The sequence below is a fragment of the Drosophila navojoa genome, chromosome 3 (assembly GCF_054131105.1).
Source record: "Drosophila navojoa isolate 15081-1374.11 chromosome 3, UAZ_NAV_1.0, whole genome shotgun sequence".
In the NCBI taxonomy this organism is placed as follows: Eukaryota; Metazoa; Arthropoda; class Insecta; order Diptera; family Drosophilidae; genus Drosophila; species Drosophila navojoa.
In genome coordinates, this window is record NC_142891.1 from 5,424,364 (window position 1) to 5,450,035 (window position 25,672).

The 25,672-nt window shown below is 36.7% G+C and overlaps 5 protein-coding genes across 6 annotated transcripts; 4 read left to right on the top strand and 1 right to left on the bottom strand.

The window, feature by feature from the left end:
- Positions 1-268: 268 nt before the first annotated feature.
- On the top strand, positions 269-2,956 carry LOC115562374 (uncharacterized). 2 transcript variants are annotated; one of them, XM_089257426.1, is made up of 4 exons: positions 269-854; positions 969-1,532; positions 2,630-2,794; positions 2,834-2,956. In XM_089257426.1, exons 1-4 carry the CDS (start codon positions 797-799, stop codon positions 2,884-2,886), a joined length of 840 nt encoding a protein of 279 aa, XP_089113552.1. In that variant the 5' UTR covers positions 269-796; the 3' UTR covers positions 2,887-2,956. The 2 variants fall into 2 exon arrangements, with proteins under 2 accessions (XP_089113552.1, XP_030239660.1); XM_030383800.2 differs by having other exon boundaries at positions 270-854; positions 2,630-2,956.
- Positions 2,957-6,233: 3,277 nt separating this feature from the next.
- On the top strand, positions 6,234-11,463 carry LOC115562375 (uncharacterized). Its single transcript, XM_030383801.2, has 3 exons — positions 6,234-6,522; positions 10,294-10,773; positions 10,836-11,463. Exons 1-3 carry the CDS (start codon positions 6,462-6,464, stop codon positions 11,048-11,050), a joined length of 756 nt encoding a protein of 251 aa, XP_030239661.1. The 5' UTR covers positions 6,234-6,461; the 3' UTR covers positions 11,051-11,463.
- Positions 11,464-15,169: 3,706 nt separating this feature from the next.
- Positions 15,170-18,266, top strand: Mur29B (Mucin related 29B). Its single transcript, XM_089257886.1, has 3 exons — positions 15,170-15,363; positions 16,390-17,367; positions 17,904-18,266. Exons 1-3 carry the CDS (start codon positions 15,306-15,308, stop codon positions 18,104-18,106), a joined length of 1,239 nt encoding a protein of 412 aa, XP_089114012.1. The 5' UTR covers positions 15,170-15,305; the 3' UTR covers positions 18,107-18,266.
- A 1,827-nt stretch (positions 18,267-20,093) lies between these two features.
- Positions 20,094-23,162, top strand: LOC115562388 (uncharacterized). Its single transcript, XM_030383824.2, has 4 exons — positions 20,094-20,290; positions 20,389-20,457; positions 21,162-22,085; positions 22,790-23,162. The coding sequence occupies exons 1-4, from the start codon at positions 20,215-20,217 to the stop codon at positions 22,984-22,986; spliced, it is 1,266 nt and encodes a 421-aa protein (XP_030239684.1). The 5' UTR covers positions 20,094-20,214; the 3' UTR covers positions 22,987-23,162.
- Positions 23,163-23,345: 183 nt separating this feature from the next.
- On the bottom strand, positions 23,346-25,209 carry LOC115562399 (uncharacterized). The gene is made up of 2 exons (XM_030383844.2): positions 24,224-25,209; positions 23,346-23,794 (listed from the first exon to the last, which is right to left on the bottom strand). The coding sequence occupies exons 1-2, from the start codon at positions 24,990-24,992 to the stop codon at positions 23,595-23,597; spliced, it is 969 nt and encodes a 322-aa protein (XP_030239704.1). The 5' UTR covers positions 24,993-25,209; the 3' UTR covers positions 23,346-23,594.
- Between the last annotated feature and the right edge of the window lie 463 nt (positions 25,210-25,672).

The following is a 25,672-nucleotide window of genomic DNA, read 5'->3' on the forward strand; positions in this document are numbered from 1 at the left end:
AGTATAACTGAATATCAGTATAACAGTATGCCAGTATAACAGTATATCGAATTGAGTAACTATAACAGGATGTCAGTATAGCAGTGTGACCCTATGAGCGTATTACTGAACAAGCTATTATTTTAATAGTAGCTGTATAACAGTTCTAAACAGCTGGTGGCGCTCCTCTTATTGTTGTATATAATAGTTCAATGCAATACAGTCCAGCTGCAATATTTTGATGCATTCCTCAAATAGAAAACTGTAGCAAAGTAGAGAGCATCTACAATGATAATTGGTTGACTGTCTAACAGTTTCTAGTGTAGCACAGTTGCCTGTTGATCGTTACAGTTTGGCTTCCTACGTTGTCTTTTGCCAATCAGTGATAATATTCCCATTACTCATGTTAGATGCCAACAATCAACCAGCAAATTGTCAAACCGCTCAACCACCCAACCACCCAACCATCCAACCGCCCAAACATGGCGGGAACGTTTAATTTGAAACTCTTTTTGGCGATGCTATCGAGCCGGCTCGACATGTCATCCAGCACAGTGCACGACATGTTTCAGCAGTACCGCAAATTATTTTCGCCGTCACATTCTGCTGATAGCAAATGGGCAGATGGTAAAAATTTTTGATAGAGTCATCCACAGCACAGCAGCCTGACGACGACGACGACGTGTCGCTATCAATGCTGGCCGTTCAATTCAAATTTTCGGTAGCTACGGCCGCAGTGACACGTCATTTAACAATAAAATATTGAGAGTAATATTTATCTTCAGGATAAATATTCATAATCGTCGTTGCGAGCAAAATGCGTCTCATCTACCTTTTGCTATTGTTGCTGGCATTTTACTCTGTCGGCAGCTCAGGTGGGTGAAATTGTCATAAGAAAAGAATAAACTAACTGGGCGATAGATATGGTTCGGGATAAATTATCCGTTGAGTGGAGCAGATAACGTTACTCCTGACTTCCCGATTTGCAGCACTGCGTTGCTATACATGCGAGGACTGTGATGAGCAGTCGGTCCTTACGGAGCTGGAGGTATGCAGTGTGCCAGCCTTGACAGCGGAGCAGCCGAGTGCAACTGGGCAGCCAGGTACAGCTGTATCAAGTCCCAGCGCTCCATCGAAACCCAATCCAGCGCCTGCCCCTAGTCCAGCTGCTCCGGCAGCGAGCGCAACTGCTCCAGGCACTGCAGGAGCAGCTAACAAGCCAGCTGCCGCTCCAGCACCGGCATCATCACCAGCTGCCGCATCCGAGAGCGAGGATGAGGATGATTATGACAGTGATGAGGAGGATGCTGCCCCAGGTGCATCTGCTGGCACCAATGGGGCTGGAGCTGCTGCTGCTGCTGGCGCGGGCACAGCAGCAGGTGCCGCAGCTCCAGCCGGTGCACCAGCTCCAGCCGCCGCTAATGGCGAAAGCGAGGAAGAAGAAGAAGAAGATGAGGATTACGATTATCGAAACAAACGCAGCATCAGTCGCCAGACTCAGCGACAGATCCAGAGCACACAGCGAGCCGTTTGCTATATAGCAAGTCTAGAGCGTAAGTATGGGCTTAGTATACGATTGTGTGCGTGGTTGATGACTCATAGAATGATTAGAGACTGATTGATAACTCTCTGATTGACAGTTGAATGTTTAATGACTGACTGATTATTGCTTGATAACTCATTGATCATTGGTTGATTGATTCCAGATCGATAGTTTATTGATTGACTGATGACAGACTGACTGATTGACGTCAGATTGATTGATGTCAAGCTGATTAATAACTGATTGCTTAATTGACAGTTATTTATAATAATGTTTGGAATCAAAAATAATGGACGCTTTGATATTTGATTAAATCTAATATGACAGCCTCATACCTAATATTTTAGGTATGGGAGCTTTTGGATTTATTCCTTAATAAGCCAATCAATCTTCCATTTCAAACAGAGCTTGAGCTTAAAATATTAAAAACAGGCTTTCCACCCGATATCTGATTCTATAAATAGCTTCATTAATATTAGGGTCGTAACAGGCTTCTTATCGCTACATTTCAAACTGTTTGCATTGATGAAGTGGTATCCAAGAAAACGTTTTACACTCGCTTTCCTTGCTATGGTATCAGTGAACATATCATATTATTATTAAATCATATTATTCAAATAATCACACTTAAGCCGAATGCTTAAGAAATGTGAGTTATTATACGCTCTTGTGCGCTAGGGCATGATAAATGGAAGCGGTAACAGAAGGAAAAGCGATTAGCTAGCGCGTTGATTGAACAATGCTGATGTAATGGGCCCATTTGTTATTATTAGCTGAACAACTGGCAACTCAATTGGAAACTTTGGATATTTATATAGTTATATAGTCAAAGCTGTTTACTGTGCATCTCTAATTTACGGCTCTACTTTGACTTCTTCTTATGCCTCTGTCTACTGGAAACTCTGTCTCCCTGATTAGGATGAACATGACATTGATAACAAATATGATATTGATGATACGAGCTATAATATTATGGATAAGAATAATGATAAGAAATAGACTAAGACACTCCAATTGAACACTTGTACTTATACTAATATTTATAGTAATGCTATTAACAAGAATTTCATTTACATGAACCTCGCTTGATTTTGATCTCGTTCCTAGTTAATGGCACGGAAATAACGAATCGTGGCTGCACCCTGGTCACCAATGACAATCAGAGCGATGTCTGCAAATCTCTATTTGATGGCTGGAGTGTGCTGGGCTGCACCTTATGCGAGTATAACGGTTGCAATTCGCCGATTAATGCCGCCGTTGTGGGCTCATTGACTGGTAACACTGGCAATGGGCGTTTATCGAGCGAAATACCGTTCGCTATGACGCTGCTGGCCGTAGTGTCTTCCTTGTGGATCTGTAACTGATAGCAAAACAAAAATATATATAATTTATAATAATAAACTATACATATATGTATATAAACACAAATACAAATATGTGTGCATAGTAGTAGTATGCGAGGGCGCTATTTCAAGTCTATTTCGATCTTAATTACGTGCCAGTCGCGGTGAGCTAATGAGCGGCCGATCTATTTTTGCCTAATTGTACAATTGGCCCGGGGCGATAAGGGGCTCGTGCTAGGGAAAGTGCCCAATCATTTCATTTTTCTTTCGGGCTACCCGTTCCCAGGTCCACAGCAATGACAAATCAATTACAGCAGCTGATAAGCCGAGAAATGAAACCGAAATCAATGTGACTTCATTTCTATTGCTGATAACTGATGATCAAACTGATCAACTGATAGCATTAGGCCTCAAGTGGCAATCGCTGCCCGCAAATTGAACGATTTACAGCCAGACAATTGGACACTGACACGAAAGGCGTTGCACGTTCTTAATTAGGTGATGAACGAATCTTCCGTTTGCGCACAAACATCGGAAACAAAGCAGCGTTAAAAACGAATTGGCTTTTAAGGTAACTTGTGCTCCATTACGAACAGCTGTTGGCATCTGAAATTAGTTTGCGCACAGCTTTGCAATGCGGTGTAATAATTAAGGCTATAACAGATGTATATATAATATGTACAAGTTGAACTCGATGATCGATACAAGAAAGTTACTAAAAAACTAGTTTATAGAGATATAATCACATAAAGATCAGCTGCTAACAATAGCTAAAATCCGTTTATCGAAACTGAATATATATATATATTCAAAGAGTAGTGTATCTGCTAGTCGACCAATCTGTGCGTAAATGCAATTGCCAAATTTGTAAAGCAAATTCGATAAAATATACTATATGATATTTATGTACTATATAGATATATATATATATGAAGCACATATAAAGGCAGGCTGGGCCTGTTGGCTTCCTTGTTGTATTTTAGTAACGCTTAAAGCTTCCGGGCACAGAGCTGTCAGTCTCGGTCGCATCAGTATTGGTTTTTCTCAACAACCTAACGAATTCTGAGAGAGTTCTCTGAGGGAGCAGATTAATATAGATATATATATATATATATATATATATATATATATATATATATATATATATATATATATATATATATATATATATATATATTCGAATATATATGTATATGCATATTTGTTTTGCTTTTGGCGATTTACGTGATATCGCCAGCAATTGCAGATCACAAATTTCACATTTTACGTTCAACTGGTTTTTGCTTGTATTTCTTTTGCCAGTTATCTGCGCTCGGGTCTCTGAAAAATATTGATGCGTCAGTTAATGCCCCAGACACAACACATAATTTTTGGCCATTTGGCACGATTCAGTCGCCAGCAGAAACAAAGTTAACAACATAGATGTGTACGCACGATCTATGCATGAGAGCGAAAAGAATCAGGGTCGAAATTACAAGAGCATAAACCTCCAATTGTGAATATCTTTCGTTTTTTAGCAACTTTTTTGAATTATTTCAGATGTTTCGTCGATAGTGTCAATAGGAAAACAAATACAGATAACTTCCACTCTTGTATTCTAATCTCAAATTCAAAATTCTTGCTGTAATTAATACAAAATTCTTATCTTGCTGTTTAAAAATATTTTAAAAACAAAGAATTTTTTAATCACTTATCGGGCTTACGATTTGTAGCACTCATAGCATTTTCTTCCCAGATAATGCGGCAATTATTGAAAATTAAAAAATTCCTACCGTTCTGCTATACACTTCATTATATTGTTGAAATAGATCTAATTGGGGTTAATTACTGTAAGCTGTAAATTGTATCCAGGTTATTCTTGCTTCGCATTAACCTCTATTTGACCTTGACTTTGCTGTTATCAAAGTTTTCTTTTCGGGCAGTCATACAGTTTGATTAGCAGCGAATGTTGTTAACCCTTTTGTGCATTCAAATGAAACACTTTTTTGTTATTTTGTTTTCAAATTTATGTTTTTTTTTCGTTCTAGTAGTGCTCGCGTACTCTTCTCGGCGATTCTCACGACTTGTTGTCGCAACAGCAGCTGCACAATAGGTGTAAATGGCACGGGTAAATACCAAATAAAAAAGTGTTAATTTATATAGCCGAGCGAGGAAAAATTGAAATCAAGCTTTGTTTATTTTGCGTGCTTTTAATATTGAGTAATATTAATCATGCGACATCCAGAGTTAAATCAACATTAACATTAACATTAATCTGGTGCACGCATAATGCAGTACCTCTATTAAGTAAATGTAGGGATTGACCGTTGTTTATATTCAAGGCGGGAGAGTCCCGTCAAGGTGTGCACATTGATTCCGACCAGAGCATCGACAGTAAACAATGTGCGACAATGTGCTTGAATTAGCATACAATTTATTACAATAGCTGTAAATACATTGTACACACAGAAAAAGTGAGCGTTAAATATTCAATTAATTATAATTTTTAATTTTTGCGCAAGAGAAAATATTTTGTGGCAAAATTGTAGCCTCTACTTTTAGACTTTACCGATAGTTTCTGCTGTGCCGATGTTTTCCTCTAAAAGCTGTACCTAGTGTTAAGTGTATGGATTCCAAAAATAAATCCCAAAAAAATCATATTTAAAAAAATATATATATGGTAATAAAATTTAAGATAAGAAAAATATTGAGTTTATAGAAAATAATTTTATTATAAATTATTGTATTATATTTCATACCCCTTTATGAATTATAAAATGTATAAAATTGAATAGATATTTGTATAATATTAAATGTAAATTTAAAAAAAAAAAATTTTTTTTAAATAAATAAATATTTATCTGAACTTTCATATATAACGCTTTTTCAAGTGTTTTTCATCAGGTTTTTCTAAAAGTTTTTTTGATATGCACATGCATAATGTACCGAGTGGGGATTTTGTAAGAAACCCAGACATTGAATCATTAAAAACAAAAGGCGGAAAACCTTTACGCATTTTGCTCATTCTCTTCGCGAGAATTCCCAGACGTTGGCGCGCATCAAGCGCAATTCGGAAGAGCTGCAGCTCTAGAGGGCAAAGCTAAAGAGCCGAAGAGAGTGTGCTCTCTGTTGCTCCTACCCTCTCTCTTTAGGCCCGTTCAATTTTCATTTTTTTGGCCATTTGGATTTTGCATTATAAATTAATTTGTTATCAATAAAGAAATATTTACCAACGCACACTCAGTACAGACGGGCAAACCTAAACTTAAACGCGCTCTCTTTCTCTCTCCCACTCTCACTCTGCCTCGGTTGTCTCTTTTACGCCAGCTAGCTATCTCTGTCTTACGCCGCGGCGCAACTGGCTTATAAAACTCTATAAAAAGTCTCAAACAAATCACAAGATTTTCAGTTAAATTCCAGAATTCATAAACTGCGGTCGCGTAAGCTGAAGTCGCGTTTGCATCGATCCATACATATATGTATATATAATTAAATATAAATGCATATATTTTAAAAATTGTTTAGTTCACGATATATACGATAAACAGTATATATAAGTTTCAATCAACTAATACCAAAATAAATACCTATATATATAGAATATAAAGTATATCACAATGAATCGCAGTTTTTCTTCAACTTTGTACGGCGCCTTTTTTCTGCTGCTCATCGCGCCAGGTAAGAAAACCCAAAAAATAAAAAAAAAATAATAATAATAAAAATAAAAAATCCAAAATATGTGTTGAGTGTCAAAGTGTCTGGGTCGATATCCTATTTGATGCAGCCCAAAAGACTGATATTAACAAAAAGTGATAAAAATATGCGGCCGCATTAGTTTGGCCCGTGAATCAACGACGGACTTTTCTCTATGCTAAGCACTATAAATATTATTGATAAAATGCAAAAAATTCAAATTAATTATATATAATCATTATTTTTGTTGCTGTGAAATGCAAAAGTACAAAATTCATAATGAACAAAACAACAATTAAATTATAAAATGCAAATTCATTCATTTGCATTCATTGCAATCGCAATTTTTTTTGTGCTTAAAAAAAAAAAACATAATTGTAAGGGGAAAAAACCAAAGTAAAACAAAAATTATCATAAATAATGCAAAAAATTGCTGACAATTTTGTACGTTCACATTCCCGATTTTTATGATGCGGAAATGTTGACACTTCACAGACATATATATCACAGATATATAACACTGCAGACAGCTTTTGATTTAAGTTTTGCTTTGTCATATTTTATCTATATATGTAAATATTAATAGTTCGACTTGAATTTACACTTTGAGCTTTAAAATATCTGAATAAGTTATAGTTGAATGTCCTTCGATTCTATAGATTATTGAGGCAAAAACTTCCGGTTTGCAATTTTATAACTTAGAAAAGAAATTGAAAAAAAAAAAACACACTAAAAATAATGATACAAAAAGAAATAAAAAAATATATATATACAAAAACTTAACGAAAACAAAAATAGATACAAATAATGACAAAATATAACTAAAAAATTGTAAATATTTAAAAAATTAACAATACATATTTTTGATAAATATATGCAGAATAAAAATAGAATCATACAGCCGATTATTTACGGATTTATATTGATATATTTTGATTTTTAGTAAATATATATATAGTACGATACGCTGCCATTTGTAACGTGGAAATTGAACTGGTTTTGCGAGGCAGTTGTAAATTTGGGTTGCACTTTAAGTGGATAGTTTCAGTTCAAGTTTTCTGTGTAACATTTAGTTTTTTTTTACTATGGGTAATCTCGTTTTTGACATTGAAACAGCGCTCCGACTGCTAATTGAAAAGCTGCGACTGTGCTGTGAGTTTTCAGTTAGTTGACTTTGCAGTGCACTTGGTACAGACATGTTTGGGACACATGACAGCTGTCGTTTAGCACTTATGCACAGCAACAACAACAACAACAACATCCACAACCACAACCTGCCTGAGTATTTAGCACCAAATCCAATAACCTGAAATTCCCACCCGATTCGAAAACAAATGTAAAACATTTGCGTACATTTACGTAAGCTTCACTCGTATGCAGATGTACCTAACTATCTATAGTACTGCAACTAACTAAAGTTCACTATTTATAAGTAGTTCGTCTGGTTGTCAGTCTATAAACTATAATTCTAATAGTGCCAGTTCCGGCTAAGATCTGAAACGCGTGAGCAGTAATTGCATCTGAAATAAAATTTTCTTCTATTCGAAAACAAATTTATCGCAGTGTTGAGCAATACACTGAAAAAAAATTTAATCATACAACTATTTTTATTAATCTGCAGATTATCTAATTTCGAATAACATTAGAAGTTTCACAGGCTGAAGCAATTTTTTTTTTCGTCAAAATTTTTTATATTTTCTATAAATTGAATCTGTTTAGAAAACAAAATTCTTAAATACAAAAATTAATTGAGCATTTAATGCGTTTGAAAATTAGTATTTATTTTAAATAAATAAATAAACGTTGATCCATTCCAAAGCGAGAAGTAAATCAAGTTTGATTCAATTCAATTCAATTCAATTTTCTACTTAAAATGCCATAAATAGATTCTCGTTGCGTAAACGGATCCAATTCTAATTTTAGGAAATATTTTCGCTCAGTGCATGCGTTTCGACAGAACTTAAATACCTTGCAGTAAGAACGCAACAATCTTGACTCTCTTTCGCAACGAAACTGGTTTGGATGAGTCGTGGCCGCCTAATGCTAATGATATTATACAACTCTTATTTATTGCAAATGAGAAAGGAAAATAAAATCAACGTAAATAAATGAACCCCAAGCTCATGAGCAAATCAAGTATAAATTCGCTTATCACGTGCCATTAAAGCCACATTCCAGCTATAGCCGGTGTCTCTCTCCGACTTCTACAGCCGAAGCTTGCCCATCAATCAATGTGATTTATTAATAATTTTTAAGTCAACAGTCGGGCAACTCAACCATATCATATATATATCATAGCCGTAGCAAAATGTGGTGGACGAATTGAATGAGCAGACGCAGCGTATGAGCAATATTGTTATACACTGCACGCGTAGTTTATGAGGGGTATATTTATTATTTACAGCTAACTCTACTGAACAATGAAATGGAATAGAAATTGCTTTCACTTTTAGTTATAGCAGAGCTTTTAGATCATAGACATGTAGACCTATAGACTTTTACTTCTGGAACCTATATAATGTATACAGTCTTACAGGCACTCACACAGTTGTGGAGCATTCCAGTGTCATTTAATGAGCCTAGCTCACTTCACTTCCGCCTCCCATAAAAGTCAGTAAACACTTTTGGAGCAATTGAATAAAATACACTCTGAAAGGCATTAGCAGCTGACTAACTGAAGAGTTCATTGAAATAAAGTTTATAAGTTATACTAGATTACAGTTCATAACATAGAAGAAATAGTTAATATATTGTATCATAGACAGAAGGCTCATAAACAATTTGCTTAATATTTACTTAATCTATTTTCTAATAGAGTTAAAGTCCTGAAACTGACGAACCAAGTATCATCTAGTCGTTAACTCCCAAATTATCGGCGTTTATCAACGGCCAGTGGACAGTTTGACTGGCATTTGAATAGACAGGAACTAAGCCCCGCCTACTTTGCTATTGGCTCGACTCCCGTTGGCGATGCGTCATACCTACACAGAGTGTCAATTGGCATCTGGTGAACAGAAGCTATATTGACATTGACTGCTCTGATAAGGCAATTGACGTAATTATGACAGTGTATCAAGGGGTTTGCATTATGCACAGGAAGACAACTATTTGCTGATTGTTGTTTTTAGTAATTGAAAATTTGCATGGCCGAAGATCGCTTCACACACCGTGGAGCTCGATCGATAAATGGTTTGATAATAGCTGAATAATGCAAACATTGCTCGAACATTAAAAGCTAATAATAAGAAATGAGCAAACATTGCGACAAATATTTTCGATGAGTCTATGAGCCCATTGCTGTGATTTATGGCCCACACATGGTCGACTTTCGATCGCTTTGTCATCGTTAATCGTTTATCGTTTGCTCGTTTCGCTGTTTACCAAAGCTGTAAATTGTTTTAAGAGATACAGATAAGGCCAGATATATATGTATCACCATAATTAAACTTTGAAGATTTCGTATGCGATATTGTTTAAGAATTTATGGAGCATTTAATTTATGAACACAGAATGCTGAGTCTTAGATCCCTTATTATATCACATACGAAGAGTTGTCTGTATTTATATACATATGTATGTATTTTGAAGCTACAATTTATATGATTTATGATATATGATACAGCGGTCTTATCGAGAATACGATCTGTATATACCAGGAGTAGCTTGGCAAATTTCTAACTAATATTACGACTAAGACATAGCTAAAAACATATCAATTCTACTTTACATCTAACCATTATCTGCTTTCACTTGCAGCCTGTCTTGGAGATCTGATGTGTTATGTTTGCAATAATTGTGAGAAGGTGGACAAGAATACACCTCTATTGGCCTGCAATGAGGACTTCTTCAATCAACACGGCAGCACCGAAGCCTCCACCGTAACGACATCCTCAAGTATACCAACAGACAGCGAAACCTCTGAATTGACACCGACTACCACCAGCAACCCGGAGACCATCATCACTACTCTAGAGCCTGAATCCACCGAACCAGGCACCATCGACACGACCGTCAGCACAGACCTGCCCATCCCGACGCCTGCTACAGTGGGCCCGCCAGAGACAACCACCGGCGTGCCTACGCCCCCAGCTGAAACTGGATTGGATAGGCTGGAGATATCGAGTAAATTTGCGGTCTCTACTGAGCCAGAAAACTCCACAGATCTGTACATTCGCCAGCGCAGAGCTGTGATTGATACAGGCATTAGCTATCACTGCTACAAGGTGGAGAAGACATGTGAGCAAATACATATAGATGACTCCTGAGCTGACATTACTAATTCCAATCTCTATCCATAGTAAACAATGTGAGGCAACTGGATCGCGGCTGCTCCCGTGTCAAGACGGACCAATCGGTTTGCAAGGAGCTTGAGAATCAGAACGTCGGCGCTGTATTGTCGCGTTGTGATCCGTGCACCATGAATGCCTGCAATGCTGCCACATCCACGGTGCATGCCTCCATCCTGGCGACAGTGGCTGTGGCAATAACTGCAGTTGTGCTGCAGCTCAAATAAAAAGTGAATACTGTGAGAAATGTTCTTCGCCGCCATCAAATCTTACACGCCCCCAACCGCCCCTCCATTGTTGTCCAACTCTCACTCGAACCCGGTGTTATTTAGTACATATTGCTCATCTCTTTAAGGTACACAAAAATACACACACACGCACACACACACAAACACTCTCGTTGTTAAGTCATGCGAAAACTTTATGTAATTTGTAAGCGATACAAAAACAAAACAAACACACACGAATATCGAAATATACATATATGTATTATACATACGCCTCTATATATATATAATTCTAAATGAACTAAAGCTAACCAAATGTGAAGCATAAGACAATTTTAATTGATATGTAATAAACTATTTATGTATTAAAGATTTTTCAAATTTTCTCTTCAAAATTGATTGAGAAATCTCAATTTTTGCCGTTTTTATTTTGATTGGGATATATTTATTTTAACTCTCAATAGGTTCTAGTTTGTGGCATAGTCGAATGGTTCGGGTAAAGGTTGATCCTAACTACCTTGAAAGTGTGGAAATATACGATTCGATGTATTGGATTAAGTAAAGAAATCGATAGAAGTACGGTATTTCCCTGTAGACAGGGACAGGGAGACATTATAACGTGCTGTGGTACGCCATGAGGAGAATGAGATTTATTGGAGTCATCGAAGAGTATTGGAAGGCTGAGATCATGTTTGAAGATCTGACAGCAATGTAAATCCAATGTAGGGGCTGCTACAAATCCGAATATATATTTGTTGCAATAAATTAACAAAATATCTCGCACAGAACTAATGTGTTTTAGAGATCCATATGAGTTAAAAATATATTTAATAATCTCTATTTTTTTATTTTTAGTAAAGAAATTTGTATTACTTAAAAAAAAACTTGTTTTTTTGCTTTTTTTTTGACTATGATAAACCATTCCTGTTATAGAGCTCTTCAATTTAATCTTCTAATCTGCAAGGCATGTTCACATCCATAAATCTCGTATAGCTCAAACTTTATCTGGAAAGATTTATGCATGCTATAAAAAAATGAAAGTTAATAAAGCTAAAAGATCTGTTATCTAACGTTATATAAATAATTACCTGGACCACAAAGTTCTTTGAGTTATGCTAATTATATTAACCCGCTGATCTGCTAAGATGAATTCTATTTATACCTGAGCTACAACTTAACACATTCTGTTATTTGATTAGGCCTTCACAACTTTCGTCACGATTTAAGTAAATATATTAAGAAGTCAGATAAATCCCCATATATCTAGTCATCAGATGTTTTCGTGTCGCTTGAATCACTTGAATTGAGTAATTTAGCTCTGGGTCAATGCTGCGCCCGTTGCGCATACGCCAACAAAAACATTTTTGGTAAGGAGGAAAGGGGCATACTTTTAGGCCCAACTATGCTAAGTAAATTTGCCCAGAGCAAACAGTGCACAAAAGCAAATCACCAACAATAAGATAAGATAAGATTTCATTAATAACAAAAAAAAAAACAAAATAATAATAATACAAATCGACAAAAATGTGCTCTGCTTTATATTTATTATGTATAAACAGTGCGTACGAAAAGTGTATGTGCGCATCCTTCTCTCAAAATATTGTGCCATAAATTAAAAGCGCAATAGTCAAATAATATTTATATTTGTAGATACGATGAGCCGAGAGATATGTCACTTTCTCATGGGAAATTTACAGCTAAATAGCAAGTGGAATCTGACTCATCGGAAAATAGCTAAATATTTGAAACACAACTGACTGAATGACACTTGCTCTAAATCATTTTTCTTCTTATTAATTCTTCTTATTAATTGATTTCGATCTTATATTAAACCAATATACTTTTTTTAACTGCCTGAGCGAGTGCTCGCCTCCTCGAGAAGTTGACCTTCATAAATCATAAATATATATAATTATGTGCCCCATAAAGTGCTACGATTTGATAATGATTTCTATAAAAAAAATAAATAAATAAATAAAATTAAAAAAAATGTATATATATGTATATATTCATATCTCTGACGATGATAAACAGCTCAGGGTGAGTGAAAGTTATTTTTTTTATATTAAATTTCGAGTTATCTTCAAACTTGCCGCGAGATAACGTGCAATGAGTGAACTTTTGATTTTCTTATGACTTGTATTAAAAAATCAATAATATATAAAATTATAATTTGAAATAAGATAACGTAATTTGTTTAGCGAAAAATTGAAGTCAGATTTGCCTAACTAAAAACTAATTGAAGTGCTCTATCTGCATGCCATACTTTCTGTGCCGACCTCGTATATACTATCATATATACATAGTCTATATTTTATAGTCATGATTTCTTAGACATAAAGATAGAACCACAGACGGGCAATTAACCGTCATATTTCCAAATTCGTTGACAATTAAGTACTTTGTTTTAAATTTAAGCAATCTAGATAAGACATTATCCCATTCATGATTCATTCACTAAAAGTGCATTTCAATGACATTGAAATTGGTTTTTCCCCTGAACCGTTTTAAGTTTATAGACCTTAGATGATAAGCGTTCATAGCTAAGTTAAATGCATTTCATTTCTTTTATTTTCTTTGCAATTACGGAAATGTATTGTTCCGTTAAAGGCAATATTTATTTTTATTAACCCACTTCTTGTATTTTGTTTTCATTTTGGAGCTATTAAAATATTTTTGAGAACTTAGTGTTTGGTTTTTGTTTTTCTATTCGTTCAATTACGTGTGCTGTGCGCAGACAAAGGCCATTTGTTAAACGGCTGTCCAAATATGTGAATCATCGGCAAAAAAATTGCTGGCGAAAATATTCATATTGCACCGCCGTTAGGTACTACTATATCTAAATACATATATACATAAACATATGTGTATATACGGAGAGACAAATATTCAAAATTATCTTTGATTTTTTTTATCAATTTGTCTTTGAGCTAAAGCCACACAAACATTCAGAAACTTTTATCAGTTTTCATAACTTTTGGCTTAGAGGCTTTGCCAATCGATAAAAAAAATAATATTAATAAAAAAAAAAAATGATTTTTTTGACTTGCTATTACACGAGTCTAGTTCCTTATAGACCCATCGTGAAAGGTATTGCAAGCCCTTAAGACTCCAGGTCATCCACATAAAGTCCATTGGCCTAGAGTATTTGACGATCGGAATGCGCATTTCGAGTGGTCAATAGGAAGCCAGCTTTTATGGTTCCCGCTTATCGCAGCACACTTCGCTGGCTAGCGGGCTCTTACACAAATGGTCTATATCCTGAGGAAGTGCGCTGTAGATATTGGGTCGACAAAAAGGCAATACAAATATTTGCCCTGGAAATCGTAATATGCTAGTTATCAGCAGCAGCAGCAGCAGCAGCAGCGGGGCGTATCATTCAATTCATAGCCGATCTTATCGACTCATCGAAAATTATCTCTCAGCAACAAAATGCCAAAAAAAAAAAAAAAAAAAAATACAATAGTACAGTGAGCGTACGTAAGAGTGGACAGTTATACATAAAAATAAATGTATTCATCTCTCTCACATTTATATATTTCTTTTTGATTTTAAATTAATCGCCTTCCATTTTGTTGCATTCATTCCCTTTAAAGTTGTTTGCTCATTTTCAAATGAAATGTTTGAATTTTAGCTTTATTCATGAACTAAAAATTCATTTCATACCTTCTAAGGTGCCATGTATTTTTTTTCGGCTCTTAATTTTAGTCCTGCTTGCAGAATTTTATTATTCTTACTTTCAGTAGTTCTCTGCTTGTGGAACTACATAAATTCCATTTAATTTCTTTTGGCTCCGCACGTGAAGTTAAGACTTTGCGAACTCCATCTTCCATATCTTGCGTTTCGACGACTCTCAGATTTAAATGTGGAGCGAATTAGTTCAGATTACAGCTTTGTTCTTTTTTCTTTTTAAGAGGTGATCCAGTTCCAATCAGCCTGGAAATTAAAGTAGTGAAACGCCAGCAAACTCCGTTTATAGAGTGTTCACTGTAACCGCTTACTAACCAGCCAACGGGGCGCTCTACAGTGTGGCCTTATCAGTGCCATTGGCCCGACCCGAGCAGCCAACCCATGAGTATCTTGGCCGGTGCCAAGTGATAAAAAAAAAGCCATGTTAACAATTTATTTAATTGGTAGTTTGCATTCGAGAGTCGAGCCGAGCTGTTGTCTATAAGCGAGAGCAACGCGAGTGTAGCCAAACGATCCTTGAGCCACATATCCTTTCAAAGTGAAAAAAGACTAACTATAAATACCAATGCGTTTCACTTACCTTTTGCTGTTATCCTTGTGCGTGTGCGCTGCCGTTTGGCCAGGTGAGCAGCGCGTTTTAAAACGCGCGCAAAACGCGCCCAATTATTAGGATTTATGCAATCATCAATACTCGTTGACAAACAGTGAAAAGCATATTCAAAGAATATATAAACAAATTAAAAGTTTTTTAATAATTGATATATTAGCTAAAGAGAAAGGAAGAGACAAAAACAAAAAACACAAGTTTCATAAATTTCAATTTCAATCAATCACAAATGGAAATTAAAAAAAAAAAAATAAAATAAAAAAAAAAAAAAAATTCCAACATCGATCGATTTCATTTCTTTATTGTCCTAAGTATAATGTTGAACGAGCTACGCTAGTTGCGCACGGGGCACGCGCCTTATCAGCATGTTCCACCCAATTCAAAGAAGAAGACCACGGCCATGCCCATTATTGTAATTAGTTCACATTTGATGTTACGCATGCCGCAAGAATGCCTTGGCACACACATGTTGTTCTATGCGCACTATTGAAGCAGGACACCGGATCGAACGCTATTCTCGACTCTACGAATTTTAGGCCTCGTTTATTTCACATTTATTACATCATGCATTGCAAGTTTTCCAATTATTTACAATGCTCACATACACTGGCAGAAAAACTGATATTTCTTTTAATTTACAAATTGATGAAGATCTTTTTCAAGTATATCTACTCTGTTTACAAATCTTTAAATTAAGAGAATTTAATTATATTTTTTCCTCCAATTATATACATAGAAATTCTCCAGAATATTCTGCTCTTCGATTCAATATATTTACTAGGCTGTTTTTATGTATTAGATAAATTATTTAGATAAATATATTTGAAGTAAAGATTGCCTTCACTTCAACTTAAAGCATATTTTTTCCAGTGAACTCTGTTTCCTCCGAACCTCTTGGAAAGAAATCTTTTATAACGTTATCAGTGGCTTGCATTACATATGAGCACACACACCCATATCATTTATCAATCAGGGTTATTTCTGACACAACTTTTATTTTATTTATATGAACAACTTTTGAATGTACTTTTTATTTTTTTAGCAAATGCGCTCGAGTGCTACGAATGCGTTGGATCCGATTGTAATGATCTGAACGAGGATCAGCTGGTTAGTTGCGAGCTAGATGATATTCCAGCGTCGACAACAACTACGGAAGGCTCAACGTCAGAGTCATCGTCGAGCTCAACGGAGTCGGAGTCAAGTGATTCGACGACAACACCGTCTGGTACCACTGATCCCACCAGCGATGACACAACGGAAACCACTTTAAAATCCACCGAGACCTCCACGCCAACGGCGGAAACAGGATCAACCACATCATCGGATACCAGTGAATCCACCGGAACCTCAGAAGCAGAGACAACTCCAGCTGAAACAACAGAATCTTCAACAACGCCTGACACATCAGAGTCTACTGGTTCCCCAGCATCATCCAGTTCATCGGAACCAACTACAGTTGAAAGCAGCGAAGCTTCCACAACGATCGATACATCAGAGTCCACCGGATCCTCAGCATCCAGTTCATCGGAACCAACTACAGCTGAAAGCAGCGAAGCTTCCCCAACGATCGACACATCAGAGTCTACCGGATCCTCAGCATCCAGTTCATCGGAACCAACTACAGCTGAAAGCAGCGAAGCTTCCCCAACGATCGACACATCAGAGTCTACCGGATCCTCAGCATCCAGTTCATCGGAGCCAACTACAGCTGAAAGCAGCGAAGCTTCCCCAACGATCGACACATCAGAGTCTACCGGATCCTCAGTATCCAGTTCATCGGAAGCAGCTACGGATTCCTCAACAAGCCCTGAATCCACAACGATAAATGGAGAGTCCACAACGATTGCTCCAAATGGAAAGCAAGCCGCTTTTGCTGCCGGCGCTCGATCCAGCCGTGCGCGTCGCTCATTGGCCGCCCAGGCAGCCGATCAGCTGATTCGCAACTATCGGTCCCTTGAGCCATCCGCAAGAGCCGTTGAATATCGTACGGCGGCCTGCTACAGCATCGAGAAAGATGGCGGTAAGTGGAGCGAAAGTTGTAGTAACTGCGAGCGGTTGTCAACGACTGTCAGATGCTCTATAGTATTCGTAGAGCTTTCTGCATTGAATGTAAAAGCTAAGGCAGTGTCCACAAACTGACTAGAACTAATCCAGCGACTTAAAACGGTGTCCCTTGGGTAATATTCTTTTTGCTTAGTCATGGTAGATCTTAATAGGATTATACTTTTAATTTTTTAAATACACGGCTGTCAACCTGTGAAGCCTTGGTAATAACACTCAAACTGTAAGGTTAAGTAATATTTGTTTAGAATTTATTTTTGAGTGAGTTCTAAACTCTATTCATGCCTTATATGTATATCTAAAAAAAAACTACATAGATATTCGAATGATATATTTGAGTTATATATATTGTAGAATAGTTATTTTAAATATATAGATAATATAATAGCTATATGTGGTGAGTGCAGAAAATCTAGACAGCTGCTCTAATATACCCTTCTGATCACTTTTTGAGTTCCTTTCTAATCGATTTTCTTTTCTCTTCTATCCCATCAGTGCTTAATCGCGGCTGCGTTCGCATACCAGTTGGCCAGAGTGGCTGCCAGGCGGTGCGCGAGAAAGTTGGTTTGCCGGAGGACGCTGTGGGAGATCTGTGCGACGTGTGCCAGATGGATCGCTGCAATGGCAGTGGCAGTCTACGGATGTCCTTGGCAGCGCTGCTGCTGCTTGTGGGCATAGGGCTGAAGAGCCTCTTCTAAGGCTTATGTTAATTTTATAATATACATATATATATGTATTGTATATCTATATTATATATAAATATGCTTATTTCCATTAGGTGATTTGTATTTGTACTTCAAGATGAAATTATTAAACGGTATAATAAAAATAAAAAGATAATAAACCATATCAATAGAATTTTGATTTGAAAAAATCATAGCATATTTATTTTACTTTATAATAGGTATAAAAAATCGTTTCAGACACTTTGTTCAGCTGACCGAATTGCTGATAACTTCAATTGCTTAGATAAACAAATCATCTATCAACCTCTATCGTTAGTTAATAATCCAATAAAAGCTAAGGAAATTATTGAAAGCAACCTGTAAATGGTAAAAATCGAATTGTTCCACTCATTGCTGGAATATGTTTATGACGGGTAAAAGTTCAACGATACCCATGGAAAAGCCAATCTTAGCTACAAACTAAATTTTTGAAGCGACTGCAAAATATGAAACTTATTCATTGCAAAACTTTGGTAAAATTATATGAAAATTTCGACTAATTTTTTATTGAGAATCCTAATTTGTTAAGATTAAACTAAATATTTCGCACGATATTAGTTTTGTCTTGGCGTATTTATTCAGGATTCTGAGAGCTTTATACATATGTACATCAAATATCAAATATTGTCGACGTGCGAAAAAATCACAAGACTTTTAGTAAATAAATGGGTATCAATATTTATGACCAGCAAATAATGAGATCTCTTAGAAAGGTGCGTTTCCAGGAAACTTTATCTAATCAATGTCATCATTTCGCAATTGTGGGGATTATAAAGTAGACTATTTCTGCACAAATACGATCATATTTTCTGCATGTCTATCTAAATGGCATCTGCGTCATATATAAATATATTATATAAACATATATATTCATATATATACATACATATGTCTGTGTCTATATAGGCCGGTAATCTTCAATGCAGTACTTATCGCAAAATCAAATAGTGACATTTCATACTTTTCTATTGGGCTATTCAAGGTGCAGCCTTGATTTTTATGATGTCTATTTCACCTATTCAACCAAATCAATACTCTAATTTTCAATCATTAACGAATTAGTGATACAGTCTAAATCGTAAATTATACGAGCACTCTTCGCAGAACAAAAAGTCTATAAATTAAAGATTTGACAATTTGTCGCTATGGAGTTAATTCGATCGATATTTTTATTTACATTCAATTTATTACACTCAATTAATAAATAATTTATGTATGTATGCGTATCAAAAGCTACATATAATCAAGTACATGAAAATGAGATTATTTATCATACACATTTTTAAGCATTTTTTTTATTTTTAACTTTTAATTATTTTATAAAAAGCTTCAATATGTTTGTTTCCATATATAAGTTGATTTATTATATTTTAATTTAGTTATTTTTATAAATTAATATGTTAACAAAAAATACACAATTTTTGTTTATTTATTTTATTTGTTTATTTTATTCTTTATTTCTTAGTATTATTTACATTGTTCTACATTACTCATCAAAATATTACAAAACTCCCTATCGTTCAGTCAGTCTCTAACTGTTTGTTATTTGCAATAGAATTTCCTCAGTGCTTAAAGCTCTGTGATCCTCAAAAAGCTCCAATGCGCAAGTCCGAAATAAGCACAACTGCAAGTGTTTTAGCTGGAATTCCAACCCAAACGAAAGTTAAAAGCTTTATAGCTTTTACGTAGTTTTGCTTACGCTTACGTAGTTTTGCAAAAATAAAAGCTTAAACTGCATTTATTGGTACTTACCATATATAAATATATTTGTATAGATAAATGTGTATGTATATGTATACATGTATAATATATGTCTATGTTATCTCGCCCCATTTGCCGTTATCAGCAAAAGAATTGGCTGAAAAAAAAAAAATATACAAAAGTCGAAAGATAACAATAATTTGTAGTGTGTGTTGAAATGGAATTAGAACTGGAATGGATCGAAGTCAACGAGAGGGCTAACGGCTACCTGTTGCAAAAGACGACCAGTTAGCGAGCAACAGTCGTGGCAAACGGTTTACATAGAGCCTAGAACAAAGCCAAAAACTAACCCAGAAGAGAAGACCAAATTCAATTACACAATGCAAACCCATAAACTGAGCATTCTGTTAGCTGCGCTTATCGCAATAAGCCATTATAAAGATGTAGCGGCGCTGAGTAAGTTATTGTATAGTATATCACTAAATCAACTTGTAAATATATGGATCAATCGATCAATCTTAAATTTATATAAATATTTGGATTGTTACTTACAGCATGCAGCACGGGTGCAGGCACATCCCAAGCCTGTGCAGATAATGTAACCGAATGTTTTGTAAAAACAGGTAAGATACATTCGCTGGAGCCCATGAATCATCCATAATTGGGATTGGCGCACACACAACTGTATATGGTTACAGATAAGTTAATATTTGGCTTACCAAAGTTCTTTATTGGACAAAGCTTACTTATCTGCAGCCAGGTGGACATGCGATAAGAAATGTATATTTTCATATACATTTTTGCACCTACAACGATATAGAATATGTTCACAAATCATTATTGGTCATTAAGCCGCTTGTGAAATCCGTAATTGACTTTAGAGTGCATTAAAGGTAGTACACTGTGTGAAATGTTTTAAGCATTTCCTATAGAACCAAAATTGCGAAACTATTTAATTATTTAGTTAAAGAGTATATATAGTACTAATATTCTTAAAGATCATTTCTGCCGGAATTTACGTCAATATTATGGGCATTATTCTGTAGCTCTCACACAAACATAGTAAACAGATAAGAGAAAGATTCTTCCTGGAACTCTAGCAGAGCGCTCATAAGTCGAATAGTTTTTATCAATATCTAAAAAGAAGGCTTGATTTTATGGTATTCCCATATATGGAGTACTTTGTAAAACTTGAAATTGTTTAAAATATTCAAAATAGTTCTGATGAAAGTGTAAATGTATGTCTGAAGTATATCTACTCCTGAAGACAGATCCCTGACAGCAAACTCCTAGCCAAGATAACTGAACGCCTGCTTGACTTTTGCAGATAATGGTGCTGTGACGCGTGGCTGTTCAACGGACCCCGCCTGTGCCCCGCCCAACTGCTTGAAGTGCAACACGGACAACTGCAATGCGGCACTGATGTGCAAGCAGTGCGATGCCTCCCAACCGCACTGCGGCAGAACGACTGGCGCGAGCTCATCTAACATGATATGCGGGTCGCCCACACAGCAGTGCGCGATACAGTTGCAGTCGAATGGTACTGTGGCACGTGGCTGCTGGAACTGTGCTGCGAATGATGCCACCTGCAAGTCCTGCGCTACGGACAACTGCAATGTGGGCATCTTTCCGGAGAATCGTCGCCTGTGCTACCAGTGCAGCGGCGAGTCCTGCAGCAACTTGGACAACAGCACCATGCTGCTGGGCTGTGCGATCTATCAGGCGACAGGACAGAAGTGCTATACGATCGGCACCAGTGCGACCGCAATGCAGCGTGGCTGCCAGTCGGACACGGCGGCGGACAACAAATGCTCGGCCACCTCAACCGATGCCAACTGCCTGTACTGCGACAACGACAATGGCTGCAACAACAGGCCGTATTCACGTGTCCTGGGCAGCTGCTACAAGTGCAATGACAACGACAAGTGCCCGCTGCAGCAGGCAGGCAATGTAACTGAATGTGCAGCGGCCGTGTATACCCAGAACGTGAACAGTTGCTATACCCAACTGCTTGCGAATGGTGTCGTGGCACGTGGCTGCACCAATGAGCTGACTGGCGGATGCAACGCATCCAACAATTGTGATGCATGCGAGGGCACCAGCTGCAACGCGGCCGCAGCCGTATTCAAATGCTTGATCTGTCGGAGCGACTACTTTGCGGGCTGTCGTGAAGGACACGTCGGACAGGAAAATTGTCCAAGCTCCAGTCTGAGTGGACCCGATGCGATGAAATGCTTCAGTGGAGAGTGGGGTGAGTGCGGAGATAGGAGATGCGTTAAGAAATAGATTAACAGATACGAGATCAAATCTACACTTTAGCTAGATACAAACATAGGTAAAAATATATCTAATTGATCCAATTTATGATCAATTTAAAAATACTTTTAGGAATATAGTTAATACGCTCATACCAACACTCTGAGATACCATGTGAAATATACCAAGAGAAAGAAAGAGATGGAAAAAGATACAGATAGTGTGTCAGTGAAGAGACACTGCTATATAGAAAGACCTTTTAAAGTAACGGAGATTAAGAAATAATGAGATTCCACAGAGGTACTCAACAAAGATATTTCCTACAGATACAATGCAATACAATACACTTGATACTACGTTCATCGTTACTGTAGAAATATAGGTAGTCACAATAGAGACACATTTATAGGTATTGTGAAAATCTTTAAAAAATACTCTGAGATATATTTAGGGTCACAGAAGCCGGGAGTATCTCAAAGACCTGAGACGAAAATGTTTATAAGCTCAGATACACTCTGGAGGATACATTTTGAATTATCTAAAAATATCTCCATAAGCCTCATCGATAATCATCCACATTTCAAAACACACAAATTTCAGTATTTCATTTCGCAATGAAACAGATTTGTCTTTCAATTAGCTTAAACTCTTTTTTTTAATGTATATAATTATAATAAATGACTTATCTTATCTTTGTAGATGGAGTCGTGATTCGGGGTTGCCTCAGCGAAGCGAGTGATGTGATGAAATTCCAGTGCTCAAAAGCGAGCTCCGCAAGATGCACCGAATGCACTGGCATGGGATGCAACACCGAGTCATACAGTGGAGCCGGCACCTTGCAGCAAATGGCTCTGACCCTGTTCGCGCTAATTTGCATTGTGCACAAATATATATAATTTGAATAGAGCAAACAAAAGCCAATTATATGACAAACAAAAAATATATATATACATACATTACTTATAAATCAAATCGGTACGGCCCATGCTACTTATGAGTCATTCATGAATCATTATTTACAGACCTCCCTAAAGGCCTTCTAGATAAAAAGTAGCTAATTAGGAAGTTAAAACACTTGACAAATTCTCTAAAAATTGTTATAGATGTTATAAAGTTTATTTCCTTTTTATTTAATAATAAATTGAGAGTTAATAAATAAATTATTCTAATAACAAAAAATTTATAAAAAAAAAAAGGAAATTTTTCTTATTTTTATTGCATTTATTAAAATTGGTGAAAAAAATATTTCAAAATTTCTTTAAATCCATTTCAGTTATTAAACATAATTTATTAGACTGTTGATAGCAAATGATTTTGTTATCAATCATTGTTATAATGTTACTGATACTGCATGCTTATATACTATATAGAGCGAAAATTGATAACTTGAAATTTTCGCTCAAGTGAATTTTGATATAGATGGAAAAGGTTTTTAAGATTTATTTCCTGCCTATAAAACATACATATGCAATGCGACTTCAATATCTCTATAGCTAGACGAGTCCTAGCCCAATAGAACTGTTACACATAGACTCAAGATCGTTAAACTGGCCAAAAGCTTAGCTGCCCCAGCGTTTGGTGCTAGATCCGAATTGCAGAGTGAACTATTGCAAAGCAGGCAGAGTTTCGTTTCCTTGCGACAGTACTTGTCCCCTTCCTCCGCGAGATCTGCCGCACAGCCGCGCATAATGAGCTGCGTATCACCTGAAAAAAAGAAGCGTAGAAAAATCTTGAAATAAAAAAAAAACAATCACAAGAACACATATGCATACACATATGCTTAATATTTCTTAAATACTTATATATGATACATATGGTTATATTCCTATTGTCCACTCTTGTATAACTCTTTCGAGTCTCAATATCGTTTAAGTAAGAAAAACAATTTTTTGAATATCTGGATGTCTTGTCAGAAAAGTCTGTCAACAGAGTCGAGTGTACCAAAAAATATAGTTAAAGCAGCAATACTGTAGCATTAATAGATATAGAGAGAGGTAAACAGATGGAGAGACTTCAAGGCATATACTTTACACACTTAAAACCTGAGCCAAGAAAAGGTTTAAAAACATTCACTACGTATTTAAGCCTTGATAAATAATAAATACAAATAATAATAATTTCAGATTTACTAACGTTTGTAAAGCGTATAGCAGCCGCTGCGTTTGCCGTTGAGTTGGCATTTGAGCTGCTCTTTTGGGTGCTCCAAACAGCTTCCGTTCCGATAGCTGGAGCAACTGTAGCAGGAATTGGGCAGCACGGGCAATGGAATGTTCACTTGTTTCACGGGCGCTGTGGGCGCTGGGGCTAGTGGTTGTTCCGGTGTTGGAGGATTGGCTAACGCTGCTCCCTCGTCCTGATAGTCGTGTTCCTTTGACTTGTCCTCTTTCTCGTTTGCCGCTTCGGCTTCATTTTCAGCTTCCTGGGATTCCTTCGACTTGTCTGTATCACTTGTCGGTTCCGGCGGCTTGAATGGAATATCGAGATGTGGCTCCACATCTGGCTCAACTTCAGCTTCAGTTTCCGTTTGCTCTTTGGACGTGTGATCCATTGGATCCGCTGCCTTCGTTTCAGTTTCCATTTCAGTTTCTGTTTCTGTTTCGTGCTCTTCCATTGGTTTGTCCGTAGCTCCTGCCGGCTCATGCTCTTTTTCCTTCTCCTGCTGCTCCATGGATTTAATTTCGATTTCGTTATCCGTCTCCGAATTCGATTCAGGATCCGGTTGCTGTTCCTTGGATCTGTCTTCCATTGCCTTATCCGACTCTGTCTCCACTTGTACTGTAGGGCTAACTTGTTCCCCTGTAACCATTTCCACATCCTGGCGTACTTCCTCCTCGTCCTGGTCCTGCGCCAGACTCCCATGCAGCAGCAGCAGAAGCAGCCAACATAGAAACTTCAGGTTCATTGTCAACTCGGTTTATTATGAAATTATTGTTTAAACGGGCGTTTAATTGGCCTATCAAAATCAAATTTTTTTTGTCAATTTGCATGGGATGCGCTGAGAGCTATGCAAATAGCCCAATAGCCAAATAGTATGCACAAATTAAATTTGATTGTCGTTTGTCCGTCTGTTCCAGTCCCGTTGCCGACGCGGCCGCAACTGAAGCAAGGCCATTAAATTGCTGGCCATATGTCGCTGATAGTCACGCAATTATCCGACTCTAAATTAAATCGATACATGACAGTCGACCCATTTAACTAAACTAAAGCTACCACCCGACCTTCCCAGCCCATCTATCTCATTCCCCATTTAATCGCTCCGTTTCTTCCTGAATAATTGATCATGTGAACTTTGAGCAGAGCTGAAGCCCTGTGCTCCACAACAATGTAGTATCCAAACATGTCCAAATGATATGTCTATTTTGCACCCGACCTATGACATCTGCGCTGAATCGCAAGGTCAATATGCAAGTCCAACTCAATCCAAAATGCCTATTATAATATATACATACATACATATATATAATCCACTATAAATATGAGAGGCTTTTTGTATAATTGAATTTGTATTAAAAGCTATGAAGCTATATAGTCTAATTAATATACGTATATTCACATATATACTATACATATAGGCAGTTTCTG